The 26,193-nt window shown below is 55.6% G+C and overlaps 9 protein-coding genes across 9 annotated transcripts; 1 reads left to right on the top strand and 8 right to left on the bottom strand.

Annotated features, from left to right (window-relative positions):
- Window positions 1-154: 154 nt before the first annotated feature.
- VTN31DRAFT_2428 (uncharacterized protein) lies at window positions 155-2,964 on the bottom strand (the record flags this gene model as incomplete). Its single annotated transcript, XM_069402595.1, has 5 exons — window positions 155-1,371; window positions 1,422-1,616; window positions 1,672-2,406; window positions 2,604-2,675; window positions 2,733-2,964. The coding sequence occupies 5 exons, from the start codon at window positions 2,962-2,964 to the stop codon at window positions 155-157; spliced, it is 2,451 nt and encodes an 816-aa protein (XP_069261861.1).
- A 361-nt stretch (window positions 2,965-3,325) lies between these two features.
- VTN31DRAFT_2427 (uncharacterized protein) lies at window positions 3,326-6,954 on the bottom strand (the record flags this gene model as incomplete). Its single annotated transcript, XM_069402594.1, has 4 exons — window positions 3,326-4,274; window positions 4,323-5,411; window positions 5,470-6,767; window positions 6,826-6,954. The coding sequence occupies 4 exons, from the start codon at window positions 6,952-6,954 to the stop codon at window positions 3,326-3,328; spliced, it is 3,465 nt and encodes a 1,154-aa protein (XP_069261860.1).
- A 628-nt stretch (window positions 6,955-7,582) lies between these two features.
- VTN31DRAFT_2426 (uncharacterized protein) lies at window positions 7,583-9,730 on the bottom strand (the record flags this gene model as incomplete). The annotated part of the gene is made up of 9 exons (XM_069402593.1): window positions 7,583-7,851; window positions 7,923-8,195; window positions 8,256-8,888; window positions 8,960-9,080; window positions 9,153-9,251; window positions 9,322-9,397; window positions 9,465-9,499; window positions 9,556-9,605; window positions 9,691-9,730. 9 exons carry the CDS (start codon window positions 9,728-9,730, stop codon window positions 7,583-7,585), a joined length of 1,596 nt encoding a protein of 531 aa, XP_069261859.1.
- Window positions 9,731-11,278: 1,548 nt separating this feature from the next.
- On the bottom strand, window positions 11,279-11,548 carry VTN31DRAFT_2425 (uncharacterized protein; the record flags this gene model as incomplete). The annotated part of the gene is made up of 2 exons (XM_069402592.1): window positions 11,279-11,441; window positions 11,508-11,548. 2 exons carry the CDS (start codon window positions 11,546-11,548, stop codon window positions 11,279-11,281), a joined length of 204 nt encoding a protein of 67 aa, XP_069261858.1.
- A 1,300-nt stretch (window positions 11,549-12,848) lies between these two features.
- On the bottom strand, window positions 12,849-15,506 carry VTN31DRAFT_2424 (uncharacterized protein; the record flags this gene model as incomplete). Its single annotated transcript, XM_069402591.1, has 5 exons — window positions 12,849-12,953; window positions 13,007-13,341; window positions 13,392-13,491; window positions 13,546-14,724; window positions 14,793-15,506. The coding sequence occupies 5 exons, from the start codon at window positions 15,504-15,506 to the stop codon at window positions 12,849-12,851; spliced, it is 2,433 nt and encodes an 810-aa protein (XP_069261857.1).
- A 655-nt stretch (window positions 15,507-16,161) lies between these two features.
- On the bottom strand, window positions 16,162-16,480 carry VTN31DRAFT_2423 (uncharacterized protein; the record flags this gene model as incomplete). The annotated part of the gene is made up of 2 exons (XM_069402590.1): window positions 16,162-16,303; window positions 16,356-16,480. The coding sequence occupies 2 exons, from the start codon at window positions 16,478-16,480 to the stop codon at window positions 16,162-16,164; spliced, it is 267 nt and encodes an 88-aa protein (XP_069261856.1).
- A 948-nt stretch (window positions 16,481-17,428) lies between these two features.
- On the bottom strand, window positions 17,429-18,975 carry VTN31DRAFT_2422 (uncharacterized protein; the record flags this gene model as incomplete). Its single annotated transcript, XM_069402589.1, has 3 exons — window positions 17,429-17,756; window positions 17,833-18,126; window positions 18,224-18,975. 3 exons carry the CDS (start codon window positions 18,973-18,975, stop codon window positions 17,429-17,431), a joined length of 1,374 nt encoding a protein of 457 aa, XP_069261855.1.
- Window positions 18,976-20,518: 1,543 nt separating this feature from the next.
- Window positions 20,519-24,624, top strand: VTN31DRAFT_2421 (uncharacterized protein; the record flags this gene model as incomplete). Its single annotated transcript, XM_069402588.1, has 4 exons — window positions 20,519-20,897; window positions 20,964-21,229; window positions 21,282-22,552; window positions 22,614-24,624. 4 exons carry the CDS (start codon window positions 20,519-20,521, stop codon window positions 24,622-24,624), a joined length of 3,927 nt encoding a protein of 1,308 aa, XP_069261854.1.
- Window positions 24,625-25,535: 911 nt separating this feature from the next.
- On the bottom strand, window positions 25,536-26,067 carry VTN31DRAFT_2420 (uncharacterized protein; the record flags this gene model as incomplete). The annotated part of the gene is made up of 3 exons (XM_069402587.1): window positions 25,536-25,703; window positions 25,763-25,889; window positions 25,949-26,067. The coding sequence occupies 3 exons, from the start codon at window positions 26,065-26,067 to the stop codon at window positions 25,536-25,538; spliced, it is 414 nt and encodes a 137-aa protein (XP_069261853.1).
- Window positions 26,068-26,193: the final 126 nt, after the last annotated feature.

Below are 26,193 nucleotides of genomic sequence, written 5' to 3'. Positions count from 1 at the left end.
GATTCTGGTTCGAAGAGATCAGCTCCTTCTAGAAGTCCAATACTCCATGCCTATTGTGTTATGGAAATCACAAAACAGCAAAAGTTATACTCTAGCCATGAGATTCTTCTACTAACCCCAGTCCATGCATGCTATAGACATCAAGTACGTAAAGTCATAGATCCTCAAGCAGTCCTGCCGCGATCGTCTCCCCACCTGCTCGTAAAATGATCCGCGCGGGCGCTTCCAATGGCACCGCTTGATCGACCTCAACCTCCACCCGCGCCACCGTGCCCGGCCCGACGATCTTGGGCCTCTTCTTCTGCACCGCGCCAGAGCCCTTGTCGAGGCTGGCCACCAGTCGGCGGATCCGGCCAGGCACATGCAGCCGGCCGCGGTGCAGATCGACCTGCATGGGCATCAGATGGTCAAAGGCCAGGACCTTGGCCGAGAAAGACTGGATGTTGCGGACCGGTGCCGTCGGACTGCAGACTACGTCGCCGGATCGCAGCTGCGCCGGGTCGATGTTCGCCAGGTGCAGCACCACATTCTGTCCGGCGACCGCCCAGGCGGCAGCCTCGTCACCGTCCCGCTCGATGCCTTTGATCAGCGCGCTGCTGCAACTCGGCATGACGACGATCGAGTCTCCGACCTGGAGGTTGCCGGCGTCAATCCGCCCGGAGATGGAGACCGGGTTCTGCACGCCCCCGCGGAAGACATCGCCGACGGTCATCCGAAGCGGCTTGTCCAGCGCGTGCGAAGCGGGCTCTGAGGCATCCAGTAGTTCAACCAGCACGGGACCCGTGTACCACGACGCCTGCGGGTCCTCGCTGCGGCGCGTGATATTGTCGCCGCGGAAGCCCGAGCAGGGCACGAACGCCAGGTTCCGAGCCTGAAAGCCGGCCGTGGTCAAAAAGGCAGAGATTTGCTGCTCAATCTCGTCATACCGGTCCTTGGACCACCCTACGGTGTCCATCTTGTTGACGCAGACAACCACCCGGTGTACGCCCATGCTGCGTACCAGCAGCGCGTGCTCCTTGGTCTGACCCCGAAGCCCAGACTCGAAGTTTCCCGTGCTGGCATCAATCACCAAGACGGCGAAATCCGCCTGGCTGGCGCCGGCGATCATGTTGGGCACAAAGTCACGATGGCCCGGCGCGTCCAGGATCGTGAAGCGCGTCTTCTCGGTCTCGAACCGGTTTATGGCAGTGTCGATCGTCACACCACGCGCGCGCTCCTCAGACCCTTGGTCCAGCACCCAGGCCAGCGCAAACGACCCTTTGCCGACTCTGTCGGCCTCGCGGCGATACTTGTCGATAGTTCGCGGGTCGACGGCGTTTAGATCTACCAGCAGCCGGCCCATGAGCGTACTCTTACCCGCATCCACGTGCCCTTACCGGCTGTTAGTAGTGCCTATCAAGCTTGGGATTCGCATAGCGTACCAATCACTACAAAACTGGCAGACTTCTTCTGCTTCGACTTCTCATACTCGGCCAACACGTCGAGATCCTGCCGCTTCACCTTGACCGGCTCCTCGACCGATAACGATTTCACTCCCGACGTCACCTCCTCCGTTTTCTGATCAGCAGGCGATGGCCCTTTCGGTGTCGTCGCCGATTTAGAGGAGGGCTTGAGGCCTGCCGGGACAGTGTCAACCCCCGACCGTGCCAGGACGTCAACGGATCGTCAAACCTTTGGCTGCGCTCTGCGCATTGAGGACGACGTCATCCGGGCTGGGGCCTGTAAAGTCAAACGGCTCAGTTAGATCTTCCCCGTAGACATGTAACACATCCACGCTGGTCCCAAACAAGCGGCTAGGCTCGGCCGCGGGCGCTGCGCTCCCGACTATGGTGGCGGCGAAGGTGGACGGCGGCGCTCGCAGCGTCGTCACCTGGAGCTGGAGTCCGCCATTCTTTTGCTCTACACTGTCCGGTTTCTTCTCCGCCGGTGGAGTAGCAGCAGGCTCCCGGGTCGACGGCGGTCGTCGCTGCTCGCCCCGCGGCTGGGGCGATCTGGACGAAGCGAGTCGACTTGCCAGGGCTCCCCCTCTTGCCGTTGTCGGTGCTGGTTTCTTATCATTTGCCGTCGACAACCGCTCCATCAACGACATAGAGGGCTTGCTGGCTTTCGGGGCCGCCCCATCTTGCGCCTGGCCACTTGTTGCTGCCTTCTCCGCCTCTTTCTTCTTCCGCGCCGCCGCCAGGGCGGCCAGCTTGGATACCTTCCCCTCCTGCTGCTGCGGCGCGCCGCCCATCAGACCCAGCCGGGGATACAGCGGTTCGATCAGGATCTCCGCTTTTCGGTGCGCAGGGACATTCAACCAGGGCGAATCGCGAAAGAACTCGCGGGCGGAGAAGTGCGCCGAGGACGATGGTGATGATGGCGAGTAGTAATTCTCTATCGGATATGCAGGCCACGCTGGCAGTACTACCGACATCCGTTAGAACTATCGCCCGAACAAAAACTCTTCCCGTACGATAAGTAGTCAGTGAAAAAAGAAACAGCAATCAACCGCGATGCGACTCACCCATAAGGAGAGAAAGAAAGAGACGAATCAAGCACCCGCGATCGCGAGCCCAGCAAAATCATCGAACCCAACAGAAGCTGTAGGATGAACCACGTACCTTTCCCTTTCCCCTTGGCCGCTTTTGCCGCCGCCGGAGGAGCAGTTTTTTTCGCTTCTTTAGCTTTCTTGCCTGTTTCAAGTCAGCACCCCCGTCCCACGAACATCCCCTCCGGAGGATATGACCAACCCCGCAAGTAGTTCACGGCTTTATCCACGTCATTGTAGTAATGCCAGAGCGCCTCCTGAACTTCCTGCCTCGATGCGCTGACCGCGGGTTGTCCGTTGCGGAGTTGCTCTAGAACCTCGTCCGTCAGGGACTCGAGTTGTTCCTGTTCCTCCGGGTCGAGCTCGTCGTCGTCATAATCGTCGTCGAAGTCGTCGTCATCGTAGGCGACGGATTTGACGCGATGGCGGGACATTTGCCGGGATCCAAGTATTTCGAGGGAAAACTTAAAAAGCGAAGGATCGCGTAGTATACAGTGAGGTTATGTTCGTGGTGACGTCGAAGTGGGCTGATGTTTCTGAAGCACGCCGACCGCGGACGGATTGATTGATTTAGTTGATAGCGGGGTTGGTTGATCCCCGTCGAATACGGAGTGCTCAAACCATCACAATAAATACACTTGTATACCACAGCTACATGCAGAAAATACCTATATATTCAAGAAATGTACCGAGAAGCCTCATCTATTCTATTCACTGTCTGATCATCATCATATAATCATGCCATCATCGTTGATTAGCAACTCATACACCCAAACATCCCTCCGATTGAATCGATCATCGCAACGGACTCCCCGTCGAGAAAAAGTCTGCCGAAGTGCTGCCCCTGAAGGTGCTACTGCTCGGCGTGAGCACATCCGACCGCCGGAACACATGGCGCGACGGCGGCGTCGACGGCCGGCTCGGCCCGGTATCGGGGGTGTTGCGGCCATTGCTGTTCGGCGCGGTTCCAGGACGAACGGCGGTGGCCGGCGCCCCGCTTGTCGTAGTCGCGGTGCTGGCAGGGGTTCCGTCTGGGTTACGAGGCGGCGGGCGGAACCCCAGCCGAAGACCCTCGCGGAAAATCTCTTCGAGGATCTGCGACACGACGCCGGCGTCCTCGTATTCTTGGAACTTCTTCCAGAGGCGGAGCGCCATGCGGGCATCCTCGATCGAGTCGTGGCCCGTGCCGCCGGACACGTCGTCATCCTGGATGTACTCTTTGAATACGGCCCAAGCTAGGTACCGCAGGCTTAGCCGGCGGTTCTTTGCCGGATGGAAGTAGAGGAACTGCGTGTCGATCGTCTGGGCTTTAGGCACGCGGATGTTGATCTTGCGGAAATCCGACGCCAGGCCGTGCCCGACAAAGACGCAGCCCAGGTTGAGGAGCACCCACAGCTTCTTGTAGGCCACCTTGAGCGGGACCAGGTTGTGCTCGCTGACACGTGGATCCAAGTCGCCGGGTTTGATGCCCGAGTACTGTGTCACGTAGTCCACGATCGGCTCTTTGATCGTGATGTAGTCGTCAATGAACGGCACGCCTTCGCGCTCGCCAGAGCCGCGCAGCACAGACACACGAGCCAGACCGCTCTTGCTCGGCCGGATGATCTCGTGCGAGCCGTCCGCTTTGACATCGATTTCGGCTTTTTCGAGATCCACAAACTCCGTATCCAGTGCCACTGGTGTGCCGGGCTTGGGGAGCTCGTCTGGCTGCAGGACCTGGCACGACTCGACGACGCGGCCATTACTACGAAAAATCAGCGATACTGTTTCAGAAAGTGGGAAAGGGACCTACTTTATGGACCACTCCTGGAACAGCAGCGTCGTGTCCAGCTTACTCTTCCAGCCATCATCAACCTGATGTCGTGCGCTCTTTACTTGATACGCCAGCACGCACGGATGTTTCCACGGCTCGCTAAACCTCAGCGCTTCCTCGCGACTCACCTCCGTCACCAAGAAGTCGTTAAACAGGTGCCAGCTGTTCTGTTCCTGCGGCTCACGCGACGAGATGCTGACGTTGACGAACGAGACCAGATGCGGTTTGTGGTGCTCTGGAATATCGACCTCCACCACTATCCCGACCAGCTCGTAGATTGTCATCCGAGGGTCTCCCTTCTTCAAGTCATCCCCCTCGAAGCAAAACGCCTGGCCGTTCTCGACAACAATGCCCACCTCCTCTGGCAACCAGCCCGGCGTCGCCCACAGTTGCCGACACATGGGGCTGTTGGTCATCATCGTGTTCAGCAGCAGTACCGGGGGCATCCGCTGGATAGTCTTGCGGATAGCGACCTGCTGGTACCGACGACAGATGCTGCACCACCCCCGATTCTGCGTCTCGCGCTCGATGCTGGCCTTGAGGATGTTGGAGAACCGGTATGTCTGCGGCGGTCTCCGCGGGTGCTTCATGTCCATAGTCGGATAGATTAGGTCGTTGACCAGGGCGTTGCCCGGCCGGATGATTTCGTTGCGGCAGTACATGCACCGGATCGACTCCACGGCGATGGTGGTCATGTTCTGCTGCGTGGCGTCAGACTCGGTGGAGATCTGATTCAGAAAGAACCGGTTGATATTCTGGATCGTAAGAGACAATGACTTGTTGGGCAGGTTCTCTTCGAAAAGTCCCAGGTTGGACGCCTCGCGGTAACTACTAAACGCCTTGAGTAGGTTCGTGGCCTGGCAGTTTTGGCCATTGGCCTTCTCAAGCATGTCGAAGAGATAGCCCAACTCGCACATCAGGCAATTCTCCGTCATGCAGCTGCTGGCCGCGTGGTGGAGCGCAAGATTGCGCATCAATGGAATAAACTTGTACAGCTGAAGGAGGGAATTCGTAAAGGAGTTTGCAATATGCGTCTCCAGACCAGAAAAATTGGTCTTGTTGTAGAACCTACCAAACAGTCAGCGACAGTACCAACATACACCGAGAAAAAAACGGAACTCCCTACCGAAAATCAAAATCATCCACTCCAAACTTGCTGTACTTGATCTCGACATTGCTATACTTGAGCAACGGATCTTCCTCGCCCTCCCCGCCGATCTTGGCCGCAGCCAAGGCATCCGACACCTCGGCGACGGACCCATCGCTCTTGACCCGCGGCGACTCGCGTGCCTTCTCGCTGAGAAATTTGGGCGCCAACAGTGCCGGCTCCGAAAAGATTGCCTGTCGGGTATCCTCAACCTGGTACCGGCGGCCCTTTTTCGGGTTCGCGGCGTAGTGCCCTAGCTCCGCCGGCCGCAAATACGGGATGATGGACGGGTCGATCGTCGGAGGTGGGCGGCCGACATCAAAGACAAGATGGCTGGGCCACGCCGACAGGAGCCGTTCATGATAGTATGGCATGCCGATTAGGTTCAACGGCGTGTCAGGCGACCAGTCCAGAGATGGCGGCTGCGGCGTGACGTCCGCAAACTCGGTCTCCTTGCTCATCTCGTTGAAGTGGATCTTGGTGGGCGACCCCCAGAGATGGATCATGCACTCCGCGTCGTTGATCGCCAGCGCCTCGCCGGACTGCGAGATCTCCAGGCCGAGCATGAAGCTGACGTTGGCCTGCCGCACGTTGATGATGTTTGGGTTCATCAGGTCCACCACCTGCAGCTGGCCCGTCTGCGAAGCCACGAAGCTCGTCGTGTGCAGCCGCGGATGCATGCGCACGTAGGCGGCGCCCGCGTGGAAGGGGATCGGCGGCAGCGGCGTCAGCGTCTTGAGATCGTAGACGTTGACCAGCGGGTCGACAATGGGCGTGCCGAGATGCCGCACGGAGAAACCGCACGTCACCAAGTAATCATTGCGCGCATCCATGTCGTTGACAGCTGCACCATGTGCCTTCCACGACTTGACCACCCGGTAGTCCGTGAGGCTAATCGCGTTGACCGCGCCCGTGTCCGTGGCCGCGCAGAGGTAACGGCTCTTCTTCATCAGCGTGTAGTTGACGTCCGTCGGCACCTGATCCACGACCTGGCCCTTGTCAATGTCCACGACCAGCATGGACCGCTGGCACCCGGCCACAATGATGCGGTTCGTCTGCGCCGTGAAGCTCATGCAGCGCAAATCGACCATGTCGGGGTGCTCCACATGCCATCTTGTCAAGCCGCGGCGGCTGACCATGTGCACACTCCGGGAAGACAGCGAGATGACGCCTTTCTCATGAAACAGAAACTGTCGCACGGGGCCCTCGGTGACGGGGTGCGCGCGGACCGAGGTGTACCGCTGGAGCTCCGGGCCGTAGAACGACGTGATGCGGCCCTGCCAGTTGTCAGCTATGCTATCTTACCAGAAGGAAGAGACAAAGAGTTCTCCTCACATATTCATTCCCCACCCACAGCAACTCCTGTAAATCATCAAACGCGAATGCCGTCGCCGTGGTCGGCAAAACATGCGGATTCGGAGGCGGCACCGCGACGCGCGCCACTTCATCCCAGTCCGCCTCCATGACCCAGGGAGTTCTTCGCTGTCCAGTCTCCGAGTGTCCTGTGATCCCAATGCCCTGACTCGGTCAGTCCGCTGTCTTCATCGTTCCATGGGCGGAACATGCGCCCCCATCGTCGGTTCACGGCGAGTTCCACAGTTCGAGGTTCCGCGGTGCGGTTTTCAGCGATTGAAAGACGCGTCCGCTGGGCGACCAGACCGGACAAAAAGAAAAAAGCCAATCCGAGGTTCTAGAGCAATAAATCTCAGCAAAATGATCCGCCCTGGAGATGCGTCGGGTACAGCGCTGCGATGACCAGCCGGAGCAGGTCACGTGACTCTAACAAGCCCTGATATCCTTAACCCTAACTGCAAGTACGATGCCATGTTTCTTGAGCAAAGTCGGATGGTCGGTGATGTTCATATTCCATTGCATTACAGATATCAAACCGTCATATGTGGAAGCAATAAACACAAGAGTCCAGCCACAAGTCAAAACAAATGAAAGCTCATTCATGTCATTGTACAAACATGCAGGGGTCTGGTATCTCTGGATAATGGAAACGACCAAGCACAATCCCCGAAATCCTTCTACCAATCCTTCCCAACATGCCATACTCATACAGTCCCCGAGCACGACAGTGAATCGCCGTTTAACGGTAGAAGCCGGCCGGATTGGCGTGAGTGGGAGACTGCGAGTGCGGATACGGCGGGTTCTGCTGGGGATACGGCGGGTTCGCATTGGGATTGGGCGTAGACTGCGGGTACGGAGGGTTGGCATTAAGGTTTGACGGGGGCGGGGAGTTCCGGGGAAACGGGAGATTGGGATTGGAATTCGGGTTATTCGGTGGTGACTGAATGCGAGGATCCTGCGGCGCAGGGTAGTAATGCCCCCCATTGGGTTGGGTGGGCTGAGAGTCTACTAGAGGTTCATGTTAGCCATGCGTTCCCATTTTCTCAGCGTCCTTTGCCAGAAACGGCGACCCAACACACCTCGAGGCTGTGGGTGATAGTATTGCCCGGGATCGTGCTGCACAGGGGCGGACGGTCCATGCGGGCCAGGAGGGTAGCCAGGCACGCCAGCATGGGGAGCACCAGCATGGGAAGCACCAGCAGGGGAAGCACCAGCATGGGGGTAGCCATAACCAGGCTGCGGGGGTCGGCCATATTGCTGCGACTGGGCGGAGTGAGCCATGGAGGCCTCGAGAAGCGCCTCGTAGTCGCGGCGCGCCTTGATAAACTTTTCATTTAGCTGCGTGAACTCATCTGCAAGACAACGTGTCAGTGGAAGCTGAAGAACAGTCAGATGCTGAGAACGGGACATACCTTTCTTCTGTGAGTATTTGGCAATGAGCTCAATCAGTTTTGGACGAATCGCCAGAGTCTGGTGGTACAGCGTCGTGATCTCCTCGTTGTCCTGGATGTTCAGATCAGAGCTGCTAGTGCTCAGCAACGTCAGCAGTTTCTCGACATTCTTGACCTGCCCAAAGACCTCTGCCTCCATCTGCGCCTCGCGCTGGAGGTCCTCCGGGGTCGGATCTGGCAGCTTTTCAACGTAGTTGAGCGGGAAAATTCCTGTCTGGCCGCGCAGGGAGCCCTTCCACCAGTCCTTGTACACAGACTCCAACACGAAAATAATGTCACCTTTCCGGAACTGAAGCTCACCGGGTTCGGAAGGCTGAAAGTCATAGAGCGCCCGAACACGGGACACGGTCGACGCGGACGTGCCGGACGGGATCGCCTGGGACGCGGGAGCCTGAGTCTGCGCTGTCGGCGGGGCCGAAGATGACGACGCGGCAGCGGGTGCTGGCTCGGTCGTCGACGGACCGGCCGCGGACTTGTTGTTGTTGTCTCGGATGGACAAAGCCAAAGCCATTTGAAGTTCCTCTTCTTCTCGTTGTCGGTCCAAATCGGTGATCTGCTGTTTCGTCGGTTTCGACGGAGGCTGCAGATTCGGGTCTGGACGAAGGAAAGATCGGTTAGTCGTGTGTGTGAGATTTGGAATTGTAGCGATGGAGACCGCAACGCACTGGTCGACTTGAGCTTCATATAGGCCTGCTCCATGATCCCGAGATCCGGATTGCTGGAGAACATTTCCGTCCATTCTTGCATGCGTTCCAGGATTTTGGACTTGACTTGCTGATGTGTATTCTTGAAAGCCCGTCAACAACAAAGTTCTGGCGAAGGGGAAACAAAGCCACTGCGTGGACACGGCGGATTTACCCGATCATTTGCCAACCGCAGCAGAGCTTCAGTGAAGCTCCGCGACGCAAGTTCCCGATGAATTTTGGAGCCGCAGTTTTGGGCCAGAGAGTTTGCGAGCTGGAAAACGTCAACATCCGAGAAAGCTAAACAACCCGCTCGATAGGAAAACCGCCAGCAGTCCACCAACCTCGAGCGTGTATAATTGCACGTTTGCATTGCGATGCGTGAGTCGCTTGATCACGGCGGCTACGGCATCTTTCGCTCTGAGGACAGGTCAGCTACAACTGAAGATGGTCTCGGTCGAACTTTGTCTCCCCGAGGACGCCATACCCGGCCTCTTCCGCGTTGACCTTGTCGCAGACATCCTGTACTGGCGTCAATCTCTCTATATCCACACTGCACCTCCAGCGACGGCTCGTACGAGGATGTATTCCCAATTCTCCGACGTCAAGTTCTCATCGGTCGCCTTGGCTGTGTGGCACATATAAACCGTCAGTCCTCGCAACGGGGACCCCCGCCAGAAGATCAACTCATCGATTTCGAGCTGTCAACTCACCGACCGCTTCGTCGTAGGCGTTGTGCTGTGTGCGAAACATTGTCGCTGGGCGTGGTGATGGTCGATCCGTTCCGTCTAGTATTGGAGGTACTATTTGCCCCGCGGCAGTGATAAGTCGAGGCCTAGCAGGCCTACGTGAGTGCTTGGAGACTGATCCAGCCGCTTCGGTGGCGATATTCGGTTGTTTACGAGTCTGCTTGTCGGTCAAGGATCGTCGTGTCGCAAGATGCGCGAGGATTGACGTATTGTTGCAGCGTCGGAAGCTCTCAAATGCTCCGCGTTGGTCTTGTCAGTGGCAGATGCGATCATTACTGTAACCCGGCAGGTTATGGCTAGCGCGAAAGGGCTATACGCTCACAATAATCGATAACTTGGAGTGATAACTGATATACAGATGGTAACTAATCACATGGGACATGCCGCTCCGGGAGCTTAGGACGATTTTCCTGCTTGCATAAGATCAGTTGATTTCAATCGGCCTTGGATAAGCTGTTCCATTGTACTGTATGCGAATATCAGCGGGATTCACACGGTTCTGCCTTACCTACTAGGTAGTATCCCTCGCCTGTCAAGTTCCGAACATGAATCGAATGAAGGCTCAATGAGCAGCAGTTCCTCAGATTAATATTTGAATCGGATTCATAGTAACTAGTACTAAATAAAATAGTACTAAACAGTATCAAGGACTTGATGACACTCCCTTTCCTGACAAGGCCCTCTGCGAACTTGCTCAAAGAGCTCCTTTGCTCCTCTTGCGCATCCATAGAACCTGACCGAGCAGTTCGTAGGTTAGCATTCCAGGTTCGATACACGAAAATCATGCAGCATATACCTGAATACTCCAACCACCTTTAAGCAACGCCCATAGTAAACCAGTCCTTGCGCCTCAGTCTCCATCGATGAATGACACACTCTCCCCACTCAGCAGCGCAGCGCTGCTTTAAGCCGCTCCAAGCGCTCAACGAGCCTCGAGCACCCATACCATGGGGAAACAAGCAAGAAGTAGTCTAGCATAGTATCAGTTCAAAATCAAACTTTCTCATCTCACAAACAGGCAAATCATACCTTCAGTCTTGATGCACCTTCCTCCGCATTTTTCTCGCGGTCATAGATGTCACGAATGGCCGAAACACGAAGGAAATCACCAGCACCGGCAACCAGAATCCAATCGCGTAGATCAAAGCCAGAGGGCCCCCAACGATAAGTGGGAGATAGTTAAGATACCAGAATAATCGGAGAATATGTATGATAGGCGACATTTCCGGAGAAACTATTGGGGGAGCTTCCCACCGGCGGGTGAGTTGTTGCTGTTGTAGATGAAGCATGCTGATAAAAAGCAGACAGCCCTTCCCTAGTCATGAATCCACACCTGGTCGAGGGAGCGAACAAGCGAGCGAAAGAAACCTTCGAAAACGGGGCGATATTGTCAGTGTCAGTCAAAGCAAGGAAAGCACTTTTCACTCGCTTTATTGTGAACATATTGATCGAGGAAGTGAACGGGTTCCTTCATCAGATCAGGCCATTCGAATCAAGTCCAGTCAAGCCCTCTGTGTCTCGAGTCATTGATGCCAATCGCTTGTGAGTACCTTCATTTAACACACAAAGACCGGGTAGCTTTTGCATTGTCTTCTAGCAAGAGATTGGACCGGGATGTAATATGGTCATTCACTGCTTTGAAGTTGGAACCGGCACTGGACCGGAGTAACCAGCCCAGCGCTGCCGGATCGAGGAGATATACGGATCCCTGAAGCCTAGAACCCTCTCAGGGTATCAATCTTTGGTCACTCCAAGCATTCATATTTCTTTGAGGATTAGACCTTGGCACAAGAGCTGATATCTGAAACTGTGCATTTCTCATCCATGGGGTCTGTGTCTGACTGCATTCGGCGGAAATTCAGAGTTCAGGAGGACTTGAAATCGTCATCAATGAAGGCCGGTGAAATCGATAAGAAACTCCAGGAAGTCGATCTTTGTCAAAGCCGGCGACGGCTGGCCCCGAGCCTTTGATTGAGAATAGTAAAAGACACGCATAGACACTGAGACCTTGTGAAGCGAGATTCAGTCTACATCATCATGATCTTTGTCGCCTTGATCTGTCCAAGGATGCCAGAGTAACTTGAGTTCTCCACTGAGTCTTCCAGTTGCCTTTTGGAGAGCCGCTAAGTCAAATACCAAGGTAGGTGTAGGTATGGCTTAACCAACTACTCTACTCTGTACTATGTATGAACAAAAACTGACCAATCGAAGTCGAGTACTGTACTAAACTGCTTACACCATGTCGCACCACCAGTCACTTGTCCAGTTGTCACTCTCTTCCTCGGCGTATGGCATCACCGCCTCGCCAAGGCCGCAAAACTGACCAGCACACGAGCGGTACGATGGACTGATTGATGATCAACGTCCTCGTATGTGACGGTATGTCGGATAGCTGCCCAATTCTACCTTGGTACCTACTAGCGGATCAACTTTGACCCTGCAAGTGCACGTAACTGGTCGTGCTGGAGGAGAAATTCGATAACCAGGCTCATATTCGCAAAGAGATTCATGAATCATATCCAGGAATCACTGGACGTAGTACGGAGTACTCCTCGTGATTATTGGAAACAAAAGAATCCGTGTCAAAGGCTTCCATCCTAGACAGTAGACACACGAAACCTGGAAGAAAGAGAGGAGGTATATAACCGGAAGTCATCGCCTCAAAACACGAGTGTATGTATCATCGATAAGTTGAACCCGCGTAGAAGAGACAAGAAAACCAAATGTTTTTTTTTTTTTTCAGCACCGAGCATATACCAGCACAGGAGAATCAATCAATCCCATGTTGAATAAAAAAAAAAATATGAAGAAAAAGAAGAAAAAGTCATCTCCATCTCCATAGGACAGATATTTCACCCAGCCGTAGCATATAAACCATCCGGAGAGAATCGACCGCGCCTCCCCGCAGCAACAAACAAAACCCGGTCAACCAAGAAGTCCAAAGTTCAAAAGGGGCATCGTCTATATCGAACAGTCATCCAGGGTCAACATGAACAAAAACAGGGCGCATCGAACTAAATCACATCACAAACAGAAAGAGAAGAAAAAAAAAAAAAGTCATGGGTATGGGTATACGACATATGCAAGACAACAAAAGACACCGTAATCAGGCGTGGCAGTCTTTAGGCACCGCCCTTCTGAGCTTTCTCCTGGGCCCGGCTGATCCGAGCGGATTTGACCAGGGGTGCAAGACTGCTCAGCGGCTCGCACATGTTCATGAATGGGTGCTGCAACAGTGTTAGAAGACTCGAAAAGAGATCCGGGGTAGAAGGAGACTTACATTCAGGAGATCATGAGCAGATGCCCGCTTCTCCGGATCGACCCGCAACGCCAGGTGCAGGAAGTCCCGGAAGACGGGTGATAGGTTTTGCTCATCTTTAATCTTGGGAGTCCCGTTGGTGGCGATTAGATACAGCGCACGGAGAGGCGTCTCTGTCAGGTACGGCGGCTCGCCCTCAATCATCTCGATAGCCATGATACCCAGACTCCAGATATCAACCTTGCGGCCGTACTCCTTTCTGGAAACGACCTCGGGAGCCATCCAGTAGGGCGTTCCCACCATCGTGTTGCGCTTGTGCTGCGAGTCGTTGATCTGCGCGCAGAAGCCAAAGTCGGCTGCACCGGCGTTAGACGCGCCTCGAGTCCATGAGTCTCGAGATACTTACTGAGTTTGATATCGCCGTTCATGGACAGCAAGATGTTGTCCGACTTGATGTCTCGATGGATGACGCCTTTCGAGTGGAGGTGTTGCAGGCCGTGGAGTGTCTATGCAGAAAAAAAACATGAGCATTGCATCGCAACATGGGGAAAGATACACACCTCTCGGCAGACGGCAGCAATTTGACCCTCGGTCATGATGTTGAACGTCACCACATCCGTCAAGCTGCCGCCTTCCATGTACTCCATAACCACCCACAAATCCAACCCGTGGAGGTAGCTATCCAGGAAGTTGACAATGTTCTTGTGCTTGCTGTCCTTCATCACCAGAATTTCGTTAATGATCAGATCCTTCTTTGGCTGGAGATCCAAATTCATCTGCTTGATCGCGACACATCGGTTGGTGCCGACCTCGTAAGCGGTGAACACACCACCCGAGGCACCTTGCCCGATCTTGTTCAGATTGTAGTACTTCTTGGTCGGATCGCCGGGCGTGCAAATCATCTGCAGCTTGGCGCGCACGTCAAACGCATTGCTCTGGCGGGCGCGGGGCCGAGGCCGAGGAGCAGCACCAGGAACCTGCTGTTGCGGGGGTGGAGGGACGGCAGCGGGGGCAGGGACGTGATGGTTTTGTGAAGGCTGCGAGCCTGGCGTGCTCGGCAGCCCCTTTTGATTGTCATAGCGTGCTTGGTACTGTTGCTGCTGCTGCTGTTGCTGCTGCTGCTGACGCTGGCTCCGACTGCGGTCGAGCTGCTTTTCCTGGATCGCCTGCTGAGCAGCCGCCAAGGCCCGTTCTTGTTGCTGCTGATACTGGATCGGGGATGAAATTGGCCCCTTGGGATGAGGTGCCGGCTTCGGCGAGGTGGCTCCCGCCAGGGGAGAGGTTTCGGAAACCGGCGAGGTGGGTAGCGATGGTGCATTGGATTCTTGGGTCGTCTTGGGCGGCGCCGGCGCCGGCTTGTTGTTGGCAACGGGTGGTTGCGGTGGAGGTCGCGTGGGAACCATTGCGCCGGTCGGTGGTTTGGGAGCGGCCCGCGTGGGGATCAAGGCCGGCGCCTGCGCGGACGAGGAAGCTGGCGATGGTTTCTGAGGCACCGGCGGCGGTGCGCGGGGATTCTCAAAACTGGCCGAATGGTTCTGCGGGAAACGGGGATTGATCGAATCTAGGTCATGGTTGATATGGGCGTGCTCGAACTTGTGCCAGACCTCGTCTTCGGCGGCGCCGGAGGCATTCTTGGCATAGAAGCGCATGATGTCGACCATGGTCTGCGGGTGCTGCTCCTGTTCCGTTTTCGAGATGCCGCTAGCCTGCAGTATTCGCTGCCAGTCCTTGGGAAGGCCCTGTGTTGGGTTAGTAGTCGAAGGACGGCGACAGTCTTCGTTTCCCATCGCTGGTATCAGCAACTCACCGTAAACTGGCCCGTTTGATTATCGTAGCCGACATGGGTGACATGAACGGGATTCTCTGGGGCCGAGATCTTGATGCTGCGGGGCGAGCCGAGCACGCTGTTCATGATGCTAGAAAAGGTGTTTTTCCTCCGCGGCTTGGAGCTTGAGTTGCCATCGTCGGAGTTGCGTTTCGCGCTCGGCGCGACATCGTCGATCTGGGGCAGTGCCGTCTCCATTCGGGAAATATTCGTGAAGCTGGCGGACTGACGCAGTCCGCGCAGGTCGGGGCTGGTGTGATGCGACGGGCGCGCGGGCGGGCGGCGAAGGGCGGATGGCGGGCCGGAATCGTGTTCCCCTTCTTCGAGGACGTTTGAGAGGACCCAGGATTCCGAGGGCGTCGAGCTCAGTGAATGCTCGGAGCCAGGCTTTTGGTACGAGGCGCGGCTCGCATGGGGCGGACGAGAGAAGTCGGAGCCGCCGATGACGGGCGACGAGCCGGCGCTGACGCTATGATTCCGGGACTGGTCGAGCGACGAGGAAGACGATCCGTAGGCGTTGGAGCGAGAGCGCGCGTGGTCGCGATGACTGTGGGAACGAGGATAGACGGGGGCGGAGGGGTGTCGCTTGAGAGAGGAAGAATTGGAGTTCTGCTGGCTGCTCAGGCTGCGTGGGGGATCCTTCTGCAGCTTAGAGCTGGGGCGCCGGAACCAAAAGGGAGAAGATTCGTGGTCCATGGCGACCAGACGCACGGCAGCGTGTCAGCCGCCCACCGCTGCAGGGGTAACGGCCCAAATGGATTGATTGACCGTGATGCGGAATTGGGCGAATGGCTGAGCTTAGTGGGGGGAATCTGCGAGCTGGCGACTGCGACCGGAGGATGATGATGGGAGGAAATTGGCGGATGGAGTGAGGAGTCAGGGATGGAGCGGCGGATCATCGAAAGGAGGGAATGATCAATAAACGTCGAGAGAGAGAGCGATGCAAAAGACTCGCATTATGGATTCTTGAGAGCGCGTTGTTGGACTGAAAGTATTCACCTCCTATTCCTAGGCTCTTTTTGCACGTGGAGCCTGAGTCAGCACAGGTCCTTTGTCCGGGCTATTATTTCTATTATGTATGTATGAGATTTCTACAGGGACTACATACATACTACTCCGTACAAGGGGGTGAGAACCACTACGCTGTTGAGCGAGGATGATTAAACCCTGTACAGTGGCTGAGAGCGAGAACTTTTTTTTTTTTCGCAGGGCCGTTGTTGGGCAGGGATTGGGATTGGGATTGGGATTGGATTTCTGAGCAAAACTGCCGAATCACGCCCTGCCCGCTCTGATGAAACAAGGTTTGAATTCAAATTTCGCGCCAAGCCTCGATTTCAGAGAGGTGGACCAATCACCGCGGGCCACAAGGAATGGAGCTAAATGACGAGATTTGATTGGTGTAATTTGGGACGAGGGTCGCAATTGCATTTGAGCGGAGATTTTCGATGGCGCCTTCGATCCGTTCCATCAGTTGGTGATTTGGTTCCACTTGTCTATGCCAGTTGTCAATTAACAAAAAGCAGGGATACTGGACAGAATACATACAATACCGAGTAAGTACTCCGTACATCCTCCGTAGAAGAAGATTGCCCACCATGGATGAAATCAACCCAGGAATGAAGAAAGCCAAACTTGTCGATCCTTTCAGATTCAACACGAAAGCGAATCATCCGCTGGTGGGCTCTGGAACAACCGCTGCGGGACGGGAGGGGAGTCCGAGCTCCGATGGGGCATGGGGCGTGAGGGACGACTCAAGCCGGGAGCTCGTACAGTAGCCGCCCAGCAGCGCAGAGACAATCAACGATATCAAATGAATCGCCTTTTGATTCCTGTGTTTGATCAAGATGGTGCATCTCTTGGATGCTCGGTCGATCTCTCCTGTGCTCGTAGTCTTCGACTCGATTCGGCTGATTAAATCGGATTTTCAGTATCCGATCATGATAAAATGTTCATTCTCAGAAGACAGGGGTGAAGCAACCTCGGGACTTAGGTACATACGTCAATGAAGCAGGGGTAATTACGCAGAGGTTGATTACAGCAGAGCAGCACAGATCACATACAGATCAAAAGAATGCTGCACGGAATTGAGATCGTCGGTCCCAAATCCTTGGAAACCAGAGCAGAAAGCCAATTCCAGCTCAACCCGCGGAATGCAGCCTCTGAACTTCAGCAGTGTAGCTTAAGAGATGCAGCTATTGGTTTCCTCTCTTGTCACAAAGAATACCAACAAGGAGCTAAGCTCAAGTCTCGGGAAATGTCAGCAGAAACTTCCTCCATACTCTAGTTAACTACCTCTAGTTTAATTTGTAGCAAAGTCTGCGGGTGCCATGATACCGTAGTGATCTCCGAGCCGTTTGCACCCCGCAAAACTGAAGGAATACTTGCTCGAGGTTATGAGAGAGACAGAATTTTTGTGGCCTGGTGGCAGCTATCAGCCCAAATACATCATACTTCCACGCCAGAGCTCTATCAACATGCCACATCTCAAAACGCTTTGCAGACGGGCAGTCTGACATACGTGCAAGCGCTGGTGGCATGATCTCGATCCTCTCATACGAGTGAGAAGCATCCAACCGTCTCGAAGGGAGCTCGAAAGAATAGTACTCCGTACGGCACGATCAGTGATGACCCTCGTGAACCTCGGGCGGCAGCTGCACATTCGTCGTCCCATCGTGGGGATTGGGATAGTACCACGTCGTGATGGCAATGATCACGTACACAATGACCAGCAGCGCACCCTCGAGGTAATTCGACGATCCATCACGGAGGAAATTGCCCACCACGAGAATGGACAGGACCAAGAGAACAACCATGAAGATCTCAAAGTTGAGGTCCATGTCCTTACCAAGCCCCCAACCGATGATCACAGCCAGCGGAGCATTGAAGAGAGCCGTCTGGATGGATGGACCGAGACAATGCGACAGGGCGAGGTTGATCTGGTTGTCCCTATGTACAAGATGGCGGTCAGTGTGCCAAGCGGCAGTGGGGCATCAAATACTGTACAAGGACGGGGAGTCGGTACCAAGCTTCATCGATTGTGGTGATATGCTCCGCAGCTTTTTCGACCAGGGGCACCAAGATTAAACCCATGAAATTGTCCGGCACGCCTCGCTCGACAATCGCCGGGATCTCATCGACCAGAAACACCGCGCACATCGTGACGCACGTCAGGGAAATCGTAATGGCGATAAGAGTCTCCGTCATGGTCAGCTTGGCCCGCCGGATTTCCTCCATTCGGTCCTCGTCGGCCTGTTCGTCGAAACCGAGGACGTCATCATAGATACTGTGATGACTGTGGAGATTGAACCAGAGCCATCTGCCCTGCGTCAGTACCGGCCGCACAAAGCATGAAGGATCGAGCTGCCGCGACAAACACCGCGGGTCAAGTTAGAAAAAAAAAAAAAAAAACCTACGTGAAGAATGCTACAATGAGGAGAACCGCGGTTGCATGGCTGATCTCGCGGGTATTCCGGATCAGCACGTCAAATGTAAATGGGCCTTCGGTGGACGTGCTCCCAGACAGAGCCGAGAAAAAAGCACTGGGAATCAAAAGGCCAAAGCCAGCGACAAGCAACAGTCCCGAGCCCGTTTCGCTGATGACTTGGTGAAACTTTTGCTCATTGCGCCGCAAGCCACCCACGAAGAAACACATACCCAAACAGAGCAAAAGATTGGCCAGGATCGAGCCCAGAATGGCGGCCTGGATGACGGGAATGAGGTTGTTGTTATGGTCCCGCGCTACTAGGATCGTGAACAAGATGATCTCTACAACCGAAGACAGCGTCGTCTCCACGATCACGCCCAACACCTTGGGCAGTTTATGCGCAAGCTCGCCGCCGGCAAATCCCAGCACATTTGCCGAAGGCACCATGGCAATGTAGGAGAGGATAAAGTCCCAGAGATGTTCCTCCGGTCGGGCCCAGTGGAAGACTATGGCCACGGGCACGAACGGCCACAGGATGTTCACATACTTGGAAATGGTTGTCGTCCCCTTGAAGCAGATCTTGAGAAATTTGAGCGGATGGATCCCGCTCCGGCCGCTCTCTCCGTGGGGGTGTAACTTCTCAAGGTTCGAGTGCGCGCGCCCGGATCGGCCATGATGCGTCGGGAACATGCTCTTGCTTTTGGCCCCGCTAGGTGAGTTTGACGGGGAAGGGCCTGACATTGTCGGTCGAGGAATCTCTGGCGGTCAGTTCATGTCTAACTCGGGAAAAATTCTAACAAACTGGTTGATGTTGAGGAGAATGGCAGTGGAAGGGGTCCAACGACCAGCAAGGCCACGACCTACCTTGATTTATAGTACGTTGTCTGCCCAGAGCAATACTGCACTCTAACAATCTTAGAGGCAACTTGCCGGCAAGGAAGATGTCTTTATTACTTAGCCGGTGGAGCTCTCACACTGGCAGACCTGATACCAACTTACCTCAAATCTCAGACGTGACTGTTTCAAGTTGAAGGCACATTTGTTGATGTTTTGCCTTCAGGGGTGTCCAACTCAGCGATATGTATAGATTAGTTTCCCGTCTGAGTTCAGCGTACAATATTCCTATTCGGGGCGTACGGAGGATGTACACGTAAGTACTCCATATATTGCAAATTTACTGCAAAACTTCTTGCGGAAGTACCCACAAATGATTGGTCAATGATTTCTACAAATTGAATCTGTTACCGAAAATCACAAACGCACAGCCACAGGCCACCCAGCCACGGCCGCCACGCGGAGTCACGGCTTGCATAGTCGCAGCAGCGTGAGCAGCGAGCGCAATGAGAGAGGACTTGATGGAGGCATTTTGGTCAAGAATTCCGGCTGTTTTTTTTTTTTTTTTTCCGTATTTCAGCTCGTCAATCAAATCCAAAGACGGCAATGCTGGTTCATAGACCTATTCGGGCTGTTCTGTGATGTTGGATCTCCTGTGCCTCTAGGCCTAAGTACTGCTACGCGTCGAGACCTTCATCTCCGTCAGTTTGGCAATGAAAGACATTCAGGCAGTACGGAGAACTCGTAATCTGAGTCTTCGGAGGTTACAATAACTACGTACTAGGTACTAGTATCGAGGCATTGTACGGACAGCTTCAAGAAAGAAACTCAATTCATTCGTGGAAAAGTATTCCCAGCATTCGTCCTCAAGTAACAGTTCCTACAAGTATTTTCCGAGCGATTCACCATGGCTTGACGGTCTGATTTCAACACTAAAAGGCCATCCAGTTGACTGTGGTAGCCCTGCTTTAGTCGAATGTGGTCACCATCTCCCCGTTCGAGACACCGAGGCGGCTCGAATCGCGCCAATATTCCCAAGCCAAACTGGCCTCTTCTCACCTTCAAAAAAATTCCAGGAAAATTCAAGAACAGCAAATAACCTCCTCTCAAGTCTCCAACCCTCCTCTTCTTTCCCTCCTCTTCTCTCCGGCATCCTCCTCCGCCCTCAATTCCGCCGCGGTGATGCTCCGCTGCGTCTCCTTCGCCCTGTAGCCTCGCTCCGTCGCTTGGTCTCTCTCTCTTCGGTTCGTTGGATTTCGATTCAGGTCACCCGGGTTCCGGGCTGTTACGTGTTTAATCGCTCAATTGGTCTTCTTTAAGATTGCAGTGAGTGCTCCGGTCGACTTCCGAGCATCATCTTGCTGAATCGGTGGTTCGGCGTAGCTCTTGTGTTCTTCAATTCCGCCGCTCCCACATTAGTCACAACTCGTCAATCCGGAACTCCATCGTCATGGCCACTGAAACCCCCGGTATGATCGTCAACGGCGCGCAGCCTGAGTCCGCCGCAGCTGTTCTCTCGGAGCAACATGCCCGGGCAGAGAACCTGAATCCCACGGTGGAAGAAGTGCCGGATGAGGACGCTCCTCCTCCGCCGGTTGCATCGGCCAAACCCGCGCCCGCAGAACCAAATCCAGCAGCATCGGAGCCGCGTCCCGCTGCACAGAAACCCGCTGCGAACCGGCCCGTTCTTGACGTGAACTCTGAGGAGTCGTTTCCGGCGTTGGGAAGTGGCCCGAAGCCAAAGGCCACGGCGAACGTGCCCTCAGCATGGGGAGCGAAGAAGCTGGGAGCGTCTCCCGCCAATGGCGCGGCTGCCGCTCAGCCGCCAGGTATGCGCCCGATTTCTGGATTGTGACAGGGTGATGAGCGCTAACGGTGACGTTCCCGTCGCACAGCTGCGCCGGATTTCTCGAGCGGTCCGAAAATCATGTCGCTGCCAGGAAAGCATGTCGAGCAGCTGCGACTGGCGCCGTCGCAGATGGTTCCGCGCTCTCAGCTCAAAAAGCCCATCCGCGACATCTTGAGAGACATCAGCCGACGCTCCAAGGCCACTGTCGACATGCGCAGTGGACCAGATGAGTCGATAATCTTTGAAGGAAGAGGTTCCGTGGATGCCGTCCGACAGGCGCTCAAGGAGGTGGCACAGCAAGTTGGCTCGAAGGTATTTGTTCTCTGAGAGTCGGTTTATGTACTCTGCGACTGATCCGCTGCAGCAATCCGTTCGCGTGCCGATTCCGGCTTCCGCCAGACCGCACATCATCGGGCGCCAGGGTGCGGTGGTTCAAGACATCCAGCAGCGGTCCGGAGCCCGGGTTCAGGTTCCTCGCGCCGACGATGCGGCCGCTGACGAGGATGACGATGGCACCATCGATGTGTTCATCGAGGGTGACCCGGTGGCGGCCGAGCTTGCGCGCCGCGAGATCGATGCGATCGTGAAGGAGCGCGCGTCCAATCTCAGCTTGCGCCTCAAGAACATCCCGCCGGAATTCTTCCCATTCATTGCAGGCGCACACAATGCCCACATCCAGGAGCTTGAGGAGCGAACCAAGACACAGATCCGTGTGCCCGTCTACGACCGATGGACGACGCAGCCGCCGCCACAGGAAGCCAACGTGGGCGAGATTCGCTTTGTTCCCCATCCGCAGCGGTTCATCCACATCTCGGGCGAACGGTCGGCCGCGCAGGAGGCCCGCGCCGAAATCGAGCGGCGTGCTGCCGAGCTACAACGTCGGTTGACTCTGCGGCAGCTGGCAATCAACCGCGGCCAGCACCAGTTCATCCTGGGAGACAGCGCGACCGGGCTGCACGACTTCTTGGCTGAGACCGGTTGTGCGGTCATCCTGCCGCCCCCATCCGATGACAGCGAGTTCCTGACCATCACCGGCCCGGAGGACCAGATCGAAGCCGGTATCAACAAGGCCATGGAGCTGGCCACGAGCATGCAGATGGCCAGCATTGACCTGTCCCGACAGCACCCAGTGGCCCATGCCCGGGCGCTTACCTCGTACCTCCAGAAACGCCAGGTGATCAAGGAGCTGGAGCGCATGTACGATGCCCGAATTGTTCTGCCGTCGACCAACGATGGAGCCGTCACCTGGGAAGTGTATTCGCGTGACGGCAAGAACACCATCCGCGCCCGGTCCGACATCATGAACCTGGTCCAGGCGCATCCGCCGTCGCGACTCCGCTCTATCTCGGTGGATCCGTACTTGCACCCGTACTTGCGGTCGCGGAGCGTGCCGAAGCTCCGGAACGAGTATGGTGTGCATCTCGTCATCCCGGACGACCACGACAGCTCCGAGGTCGTTCTTGTCTACGAGGGCCGCCCGGCTCCCGGCGAGGAGTTCCAGATCCCGCGGCAAAAGCCGTCTCCCGATCAGATTGCGGCCTTTGAGCAGGCCCTTCAAGCCGCCCAAGAGTCGCTGCTGAGCTCTCTCGGTGACCAGTCTGACATTGTGTCATTGACGGCGAACGTTCCTGCCAAGTATGGACATGAATTCATCCAAGTTGACTTATGGACATATTGCTAACTAGTGCGTGTTTAGGTACAATGACAAGATCCGCAAGTTCGTTGCGCGCGAGCAAGAAGCGGACGAGGACCGGATCCCTGTGCGCGTACTGTTCGAAGGTGATCAAGGCCGCGCTGGCCGCAATGCGAACGCTGCCGCTCAGATCGAGTTGGCTCTCCGCGGTCGTCGCGGGGACGTGGAAGATCTGACTTCGAAGATCAAGGCCTTCGTCGAGCAGCAGGAGAAGGAGGATCTGGAGCGCGGCTACACCATCTCCTTTGAGTTCCCGCAGAAGTTTGCCAACCTGCTGATTGGCAAACGGGGCGAGAACATCAACAAGCTGCGCGAGGAGTTTGACGTCGACATCAAGGTCGACAATGGCACAGTCGAGATCAAAGGACCCAAGGCCAAAGCTGATGCGGCCAAGCATCGGATCGTCACGCTGGGCCGCCGCTGGGAGGATGAGCGGACGTACGTGCTCAAGATCCCGCCCAAGTACCACCGGGACCTGATTGGGCAGCGGGGCGGCCAGGTCAACCGGTTGCAGGAGCGGTACAACGTGCGGGTGCAGTTCCCCCGTGCTGCGGCGGCGTCGCCAAATGATGACCAATCGGTGGCGGACACGACGAGCGAGGTTGGTGGCCGAGGCGGCCGCCAGGCGCCGGATGAAGTGATCGTCAAGGGCCCCAGCAAAGGGGCGGACGCTGCTCGGGATGAGATTCTCAGCCTGCTGCAGTGGATTGTGGACCACTCGCACTCGGCGGTGGTGTCGGTGTCGCAGAACCAGATCCCATCGCTGATTGGGCAACGCGGACGGGAGATGGACAAGCTGCGCGCAGACACGGGCGCACAGATCGAGGTGCCAAGTGCGCCGAAGGAGAGCGGAGAGGGTGCCGGCCGCGTGGAGATCAAGATCCGGGGCACCAAGGAGCAGGTGGAGGAGGCACGGTCGATCCTGGAGCGGCGGGCGCGGGAGTTTGATTCGATCGTGAGCCGGACGATTGAAGTCGACAAGAAGCACCACAAGCCGCTGATTGGAGCTGGCGGAGCCCAGATCCGCAAGATCATCATGGAGGCGGGCGGCCCGAGCGACAGCACGGCGGCGCGGATGGTGAAGTTCCCGCGGGCGGACAGCGACGATCGGACGATCCGGCTGGAGGGTCCTGGACCGGTGGTGGAGAAGATCGCGGCGGCGATCGAGGCGTTTGTGCGGGAGCGCGAGGACCAGGTGACGGAGACGATGTCGGTGCCGCCGGCGCAGCACCGACTGCTGATCGGGCGAGGCGGCGACACGCGGCGGGCGTTGGAGTCACGATTCGGCGTCGCGATCGACGTGCCCAAGCAAGGGTCCGGGCAGACAAACGTCAAGATTCGGGGCGCCAGCAAGGCGGTCGCCGACGCGCGCGCACACATCGAGAAGCTGCTGCAGGAGCACCAGGCCGAGACGGTTGCGGTGCCGCGGCGCCTGCATCACGCCATCGCCGACAACGGCGCTTTCTTCCGCCGCCTGCGCAACGACTACCAGGTGACGGTGGACCACGCGGGCCAGCAGCCACCAGCGAAACCTGCCGCTGAAGCCTCCCGCGACGGCCCCAATGGCGTCTCGTCGCTGCCGCTCATCACCGATGACCCGTCGCCGACTGCGCACTCGTGGAAGGTGGTCGGCGCCCCCGTCGAAACGGACTCCTCCGATGACTCGACGATCCCATGGGTCCTCTCCGGCCCGTCTGCCGAGTCCGTCCAGCGCGCTAAGGCCGCGCTCGAGCAGGCCCTGGCCGCGGCAACCTCGCGCCAGGGTGAAGCAACGGGATACCTCGCCCTGGCGGACCCCAAGACGCACCGGTTCGTCATCGGGCCCGGCGGCAGCCAGATCAACACCATCCGTCAGCAGACGGGCTGCCGCATCACGGTGCCCAACAATCGAGGCGGCCGCGGTGCCACCGGCAGCGAGGCGATTGAGATTCGTGGTCGGCGCGAGGCGCTCGAGAAGGCCAGGGAGATGATTCTGGATGCTGTGCGGGCCGGTGTTGCTGGTACTGGTCGATGATCTTGATCTATTTGATGGATATATCTTCTCTCTCCTATTCTTTTTTTTTTTTTCCCTTTCTCTATTTGATATACTTTTATTGATTGACTTTTTTTCTTTTCTAAGAAAAAGAAAAACAAACAACAAAAAAAAATCTAGCAACTACCTACAGCATGTAACTAAGCACTTCGCGGTGTTCATATTCTACCAGATATAGTTATAGGGAAGATTGGTCTATGAATGAAGATGAGATCGATTCGTCATTGCCAGTTTACATACACTTCAAAAGCAGTCGAGTATACAAAGCAAGCAAGTCACCACCATCGTTCCTTCGTTCAGTCCCAATGATTTCGTCTAAATACTGCACAAGATTTATACAAGCATATGGCTATCCCACCATCTAGTTATTACTTGATGTACGGAGTATTGATTGGTTTCCCCAGGCTGTTGTCATAATCGTCCTATGTACTCCTCCTGCCTTGCTTTGGTCCTTCCTCCCCATGTCCCCCCAACCCTAATAGGTAGCAACAATGAAACTAGGTAGGTAGGCAGGCCGGCCCGAGGCTGCAAGTTACCTCTTTCAGACTTTCACTCTGAAGGATGATTGAGGCTGAGGATCGGACTTGGAAGCTTTAGCTGCTCTCCTCGCTTGCGGTGGTGTTAACTACACTACGGAGTACGGAGTACTCAATTGGATGGTTAGTTGAACGCCTGGATGATTAATTATTCATTTCAATTAATCGCAATCAACTACCTTGAGAGAAACATCCCATCAATAACTCAAAAAAGCTTCAATGTCTAGACAACAAGAACTAAAACCAAGATATGTTTTTATATCCCCTCATCACGTCTCAGTCATGAGTCTCAGGCGGGGCATATGGGCATCGTCGGATCGGATCAGATGAATGGTTTGTCGGCTCGTGCGAAAGCGTCTACTGCGGTTGTTGCTGCAGCAGCTGGTAGGCAAAGTACGCGGCAGCCGCGCCCACCAGGAGCACAATGTACGCGCCAATTCCGAAGCTGCTTGCGCTGGTGCCGCTGCTTCCGCCTCCCGAGACGGTCGAGGTGCCAGCCTGGGCTTTGGGGATGGGGTCACCGGGCTGGGAATTTGTCAGAAAAAGAACATGAAAATAACGAGGAGAGGTGAGGATTGACTTACGTTCCGCTTCAGAACACCAACCTGCAGACCGGCCAAAATCTGTCGTGCCTCGTCGCTGTGACCGACATCCTCGAACGCTTCCGTGGCGTCTTGGCCGGCAACGTCGAGGAGGACCTCCTCACCGCCTCTGTAGTAAAAAATCCATTAGCGGGTATGGGAAGAAGCTGGAGCTGTTGCTGGACGTACGGATGCTCGTCAACAAAAGACGACGCATTGTACACCTTGTCATGGATAACCATGTACAGGTCCTTCTTGGTGTTATGCGCCGAAACATCTGCGTAGGTGAACTCCTTATCGGCGGCCATGGTGGATGGAGTAGGTGAGCGACGACGAGTCTATGAAAGAGACGGGCGTGAGTGATTCAAAGCAATAAACATGGGAGTTTTACAAAAAATAAAACTGATCCGATCCGATCTGATTTGGGCCGTCGG

Source organism: Thermomyces dupontii, assembly GCF_041956625.1.
Source record: "Thermomyces dupontii strain NRRL 2155 unplaced genomic scaffold VTN31scaffold_2, whole genome shotgun sequence".
In the NCBI taxonomy this organism is placed as follows: Eukaryota; Fungi; Ascomycota; class Eurotiomycetes; order Eurotiales; family Trichocomaceae; genus Thermomyces; species Thermomyces dupontii.
The sequence above is the reverse complement of the archived record's forward strand: the minus strand, read 5'-3'. Positions and strand labels throughout refer to the sequence as shown.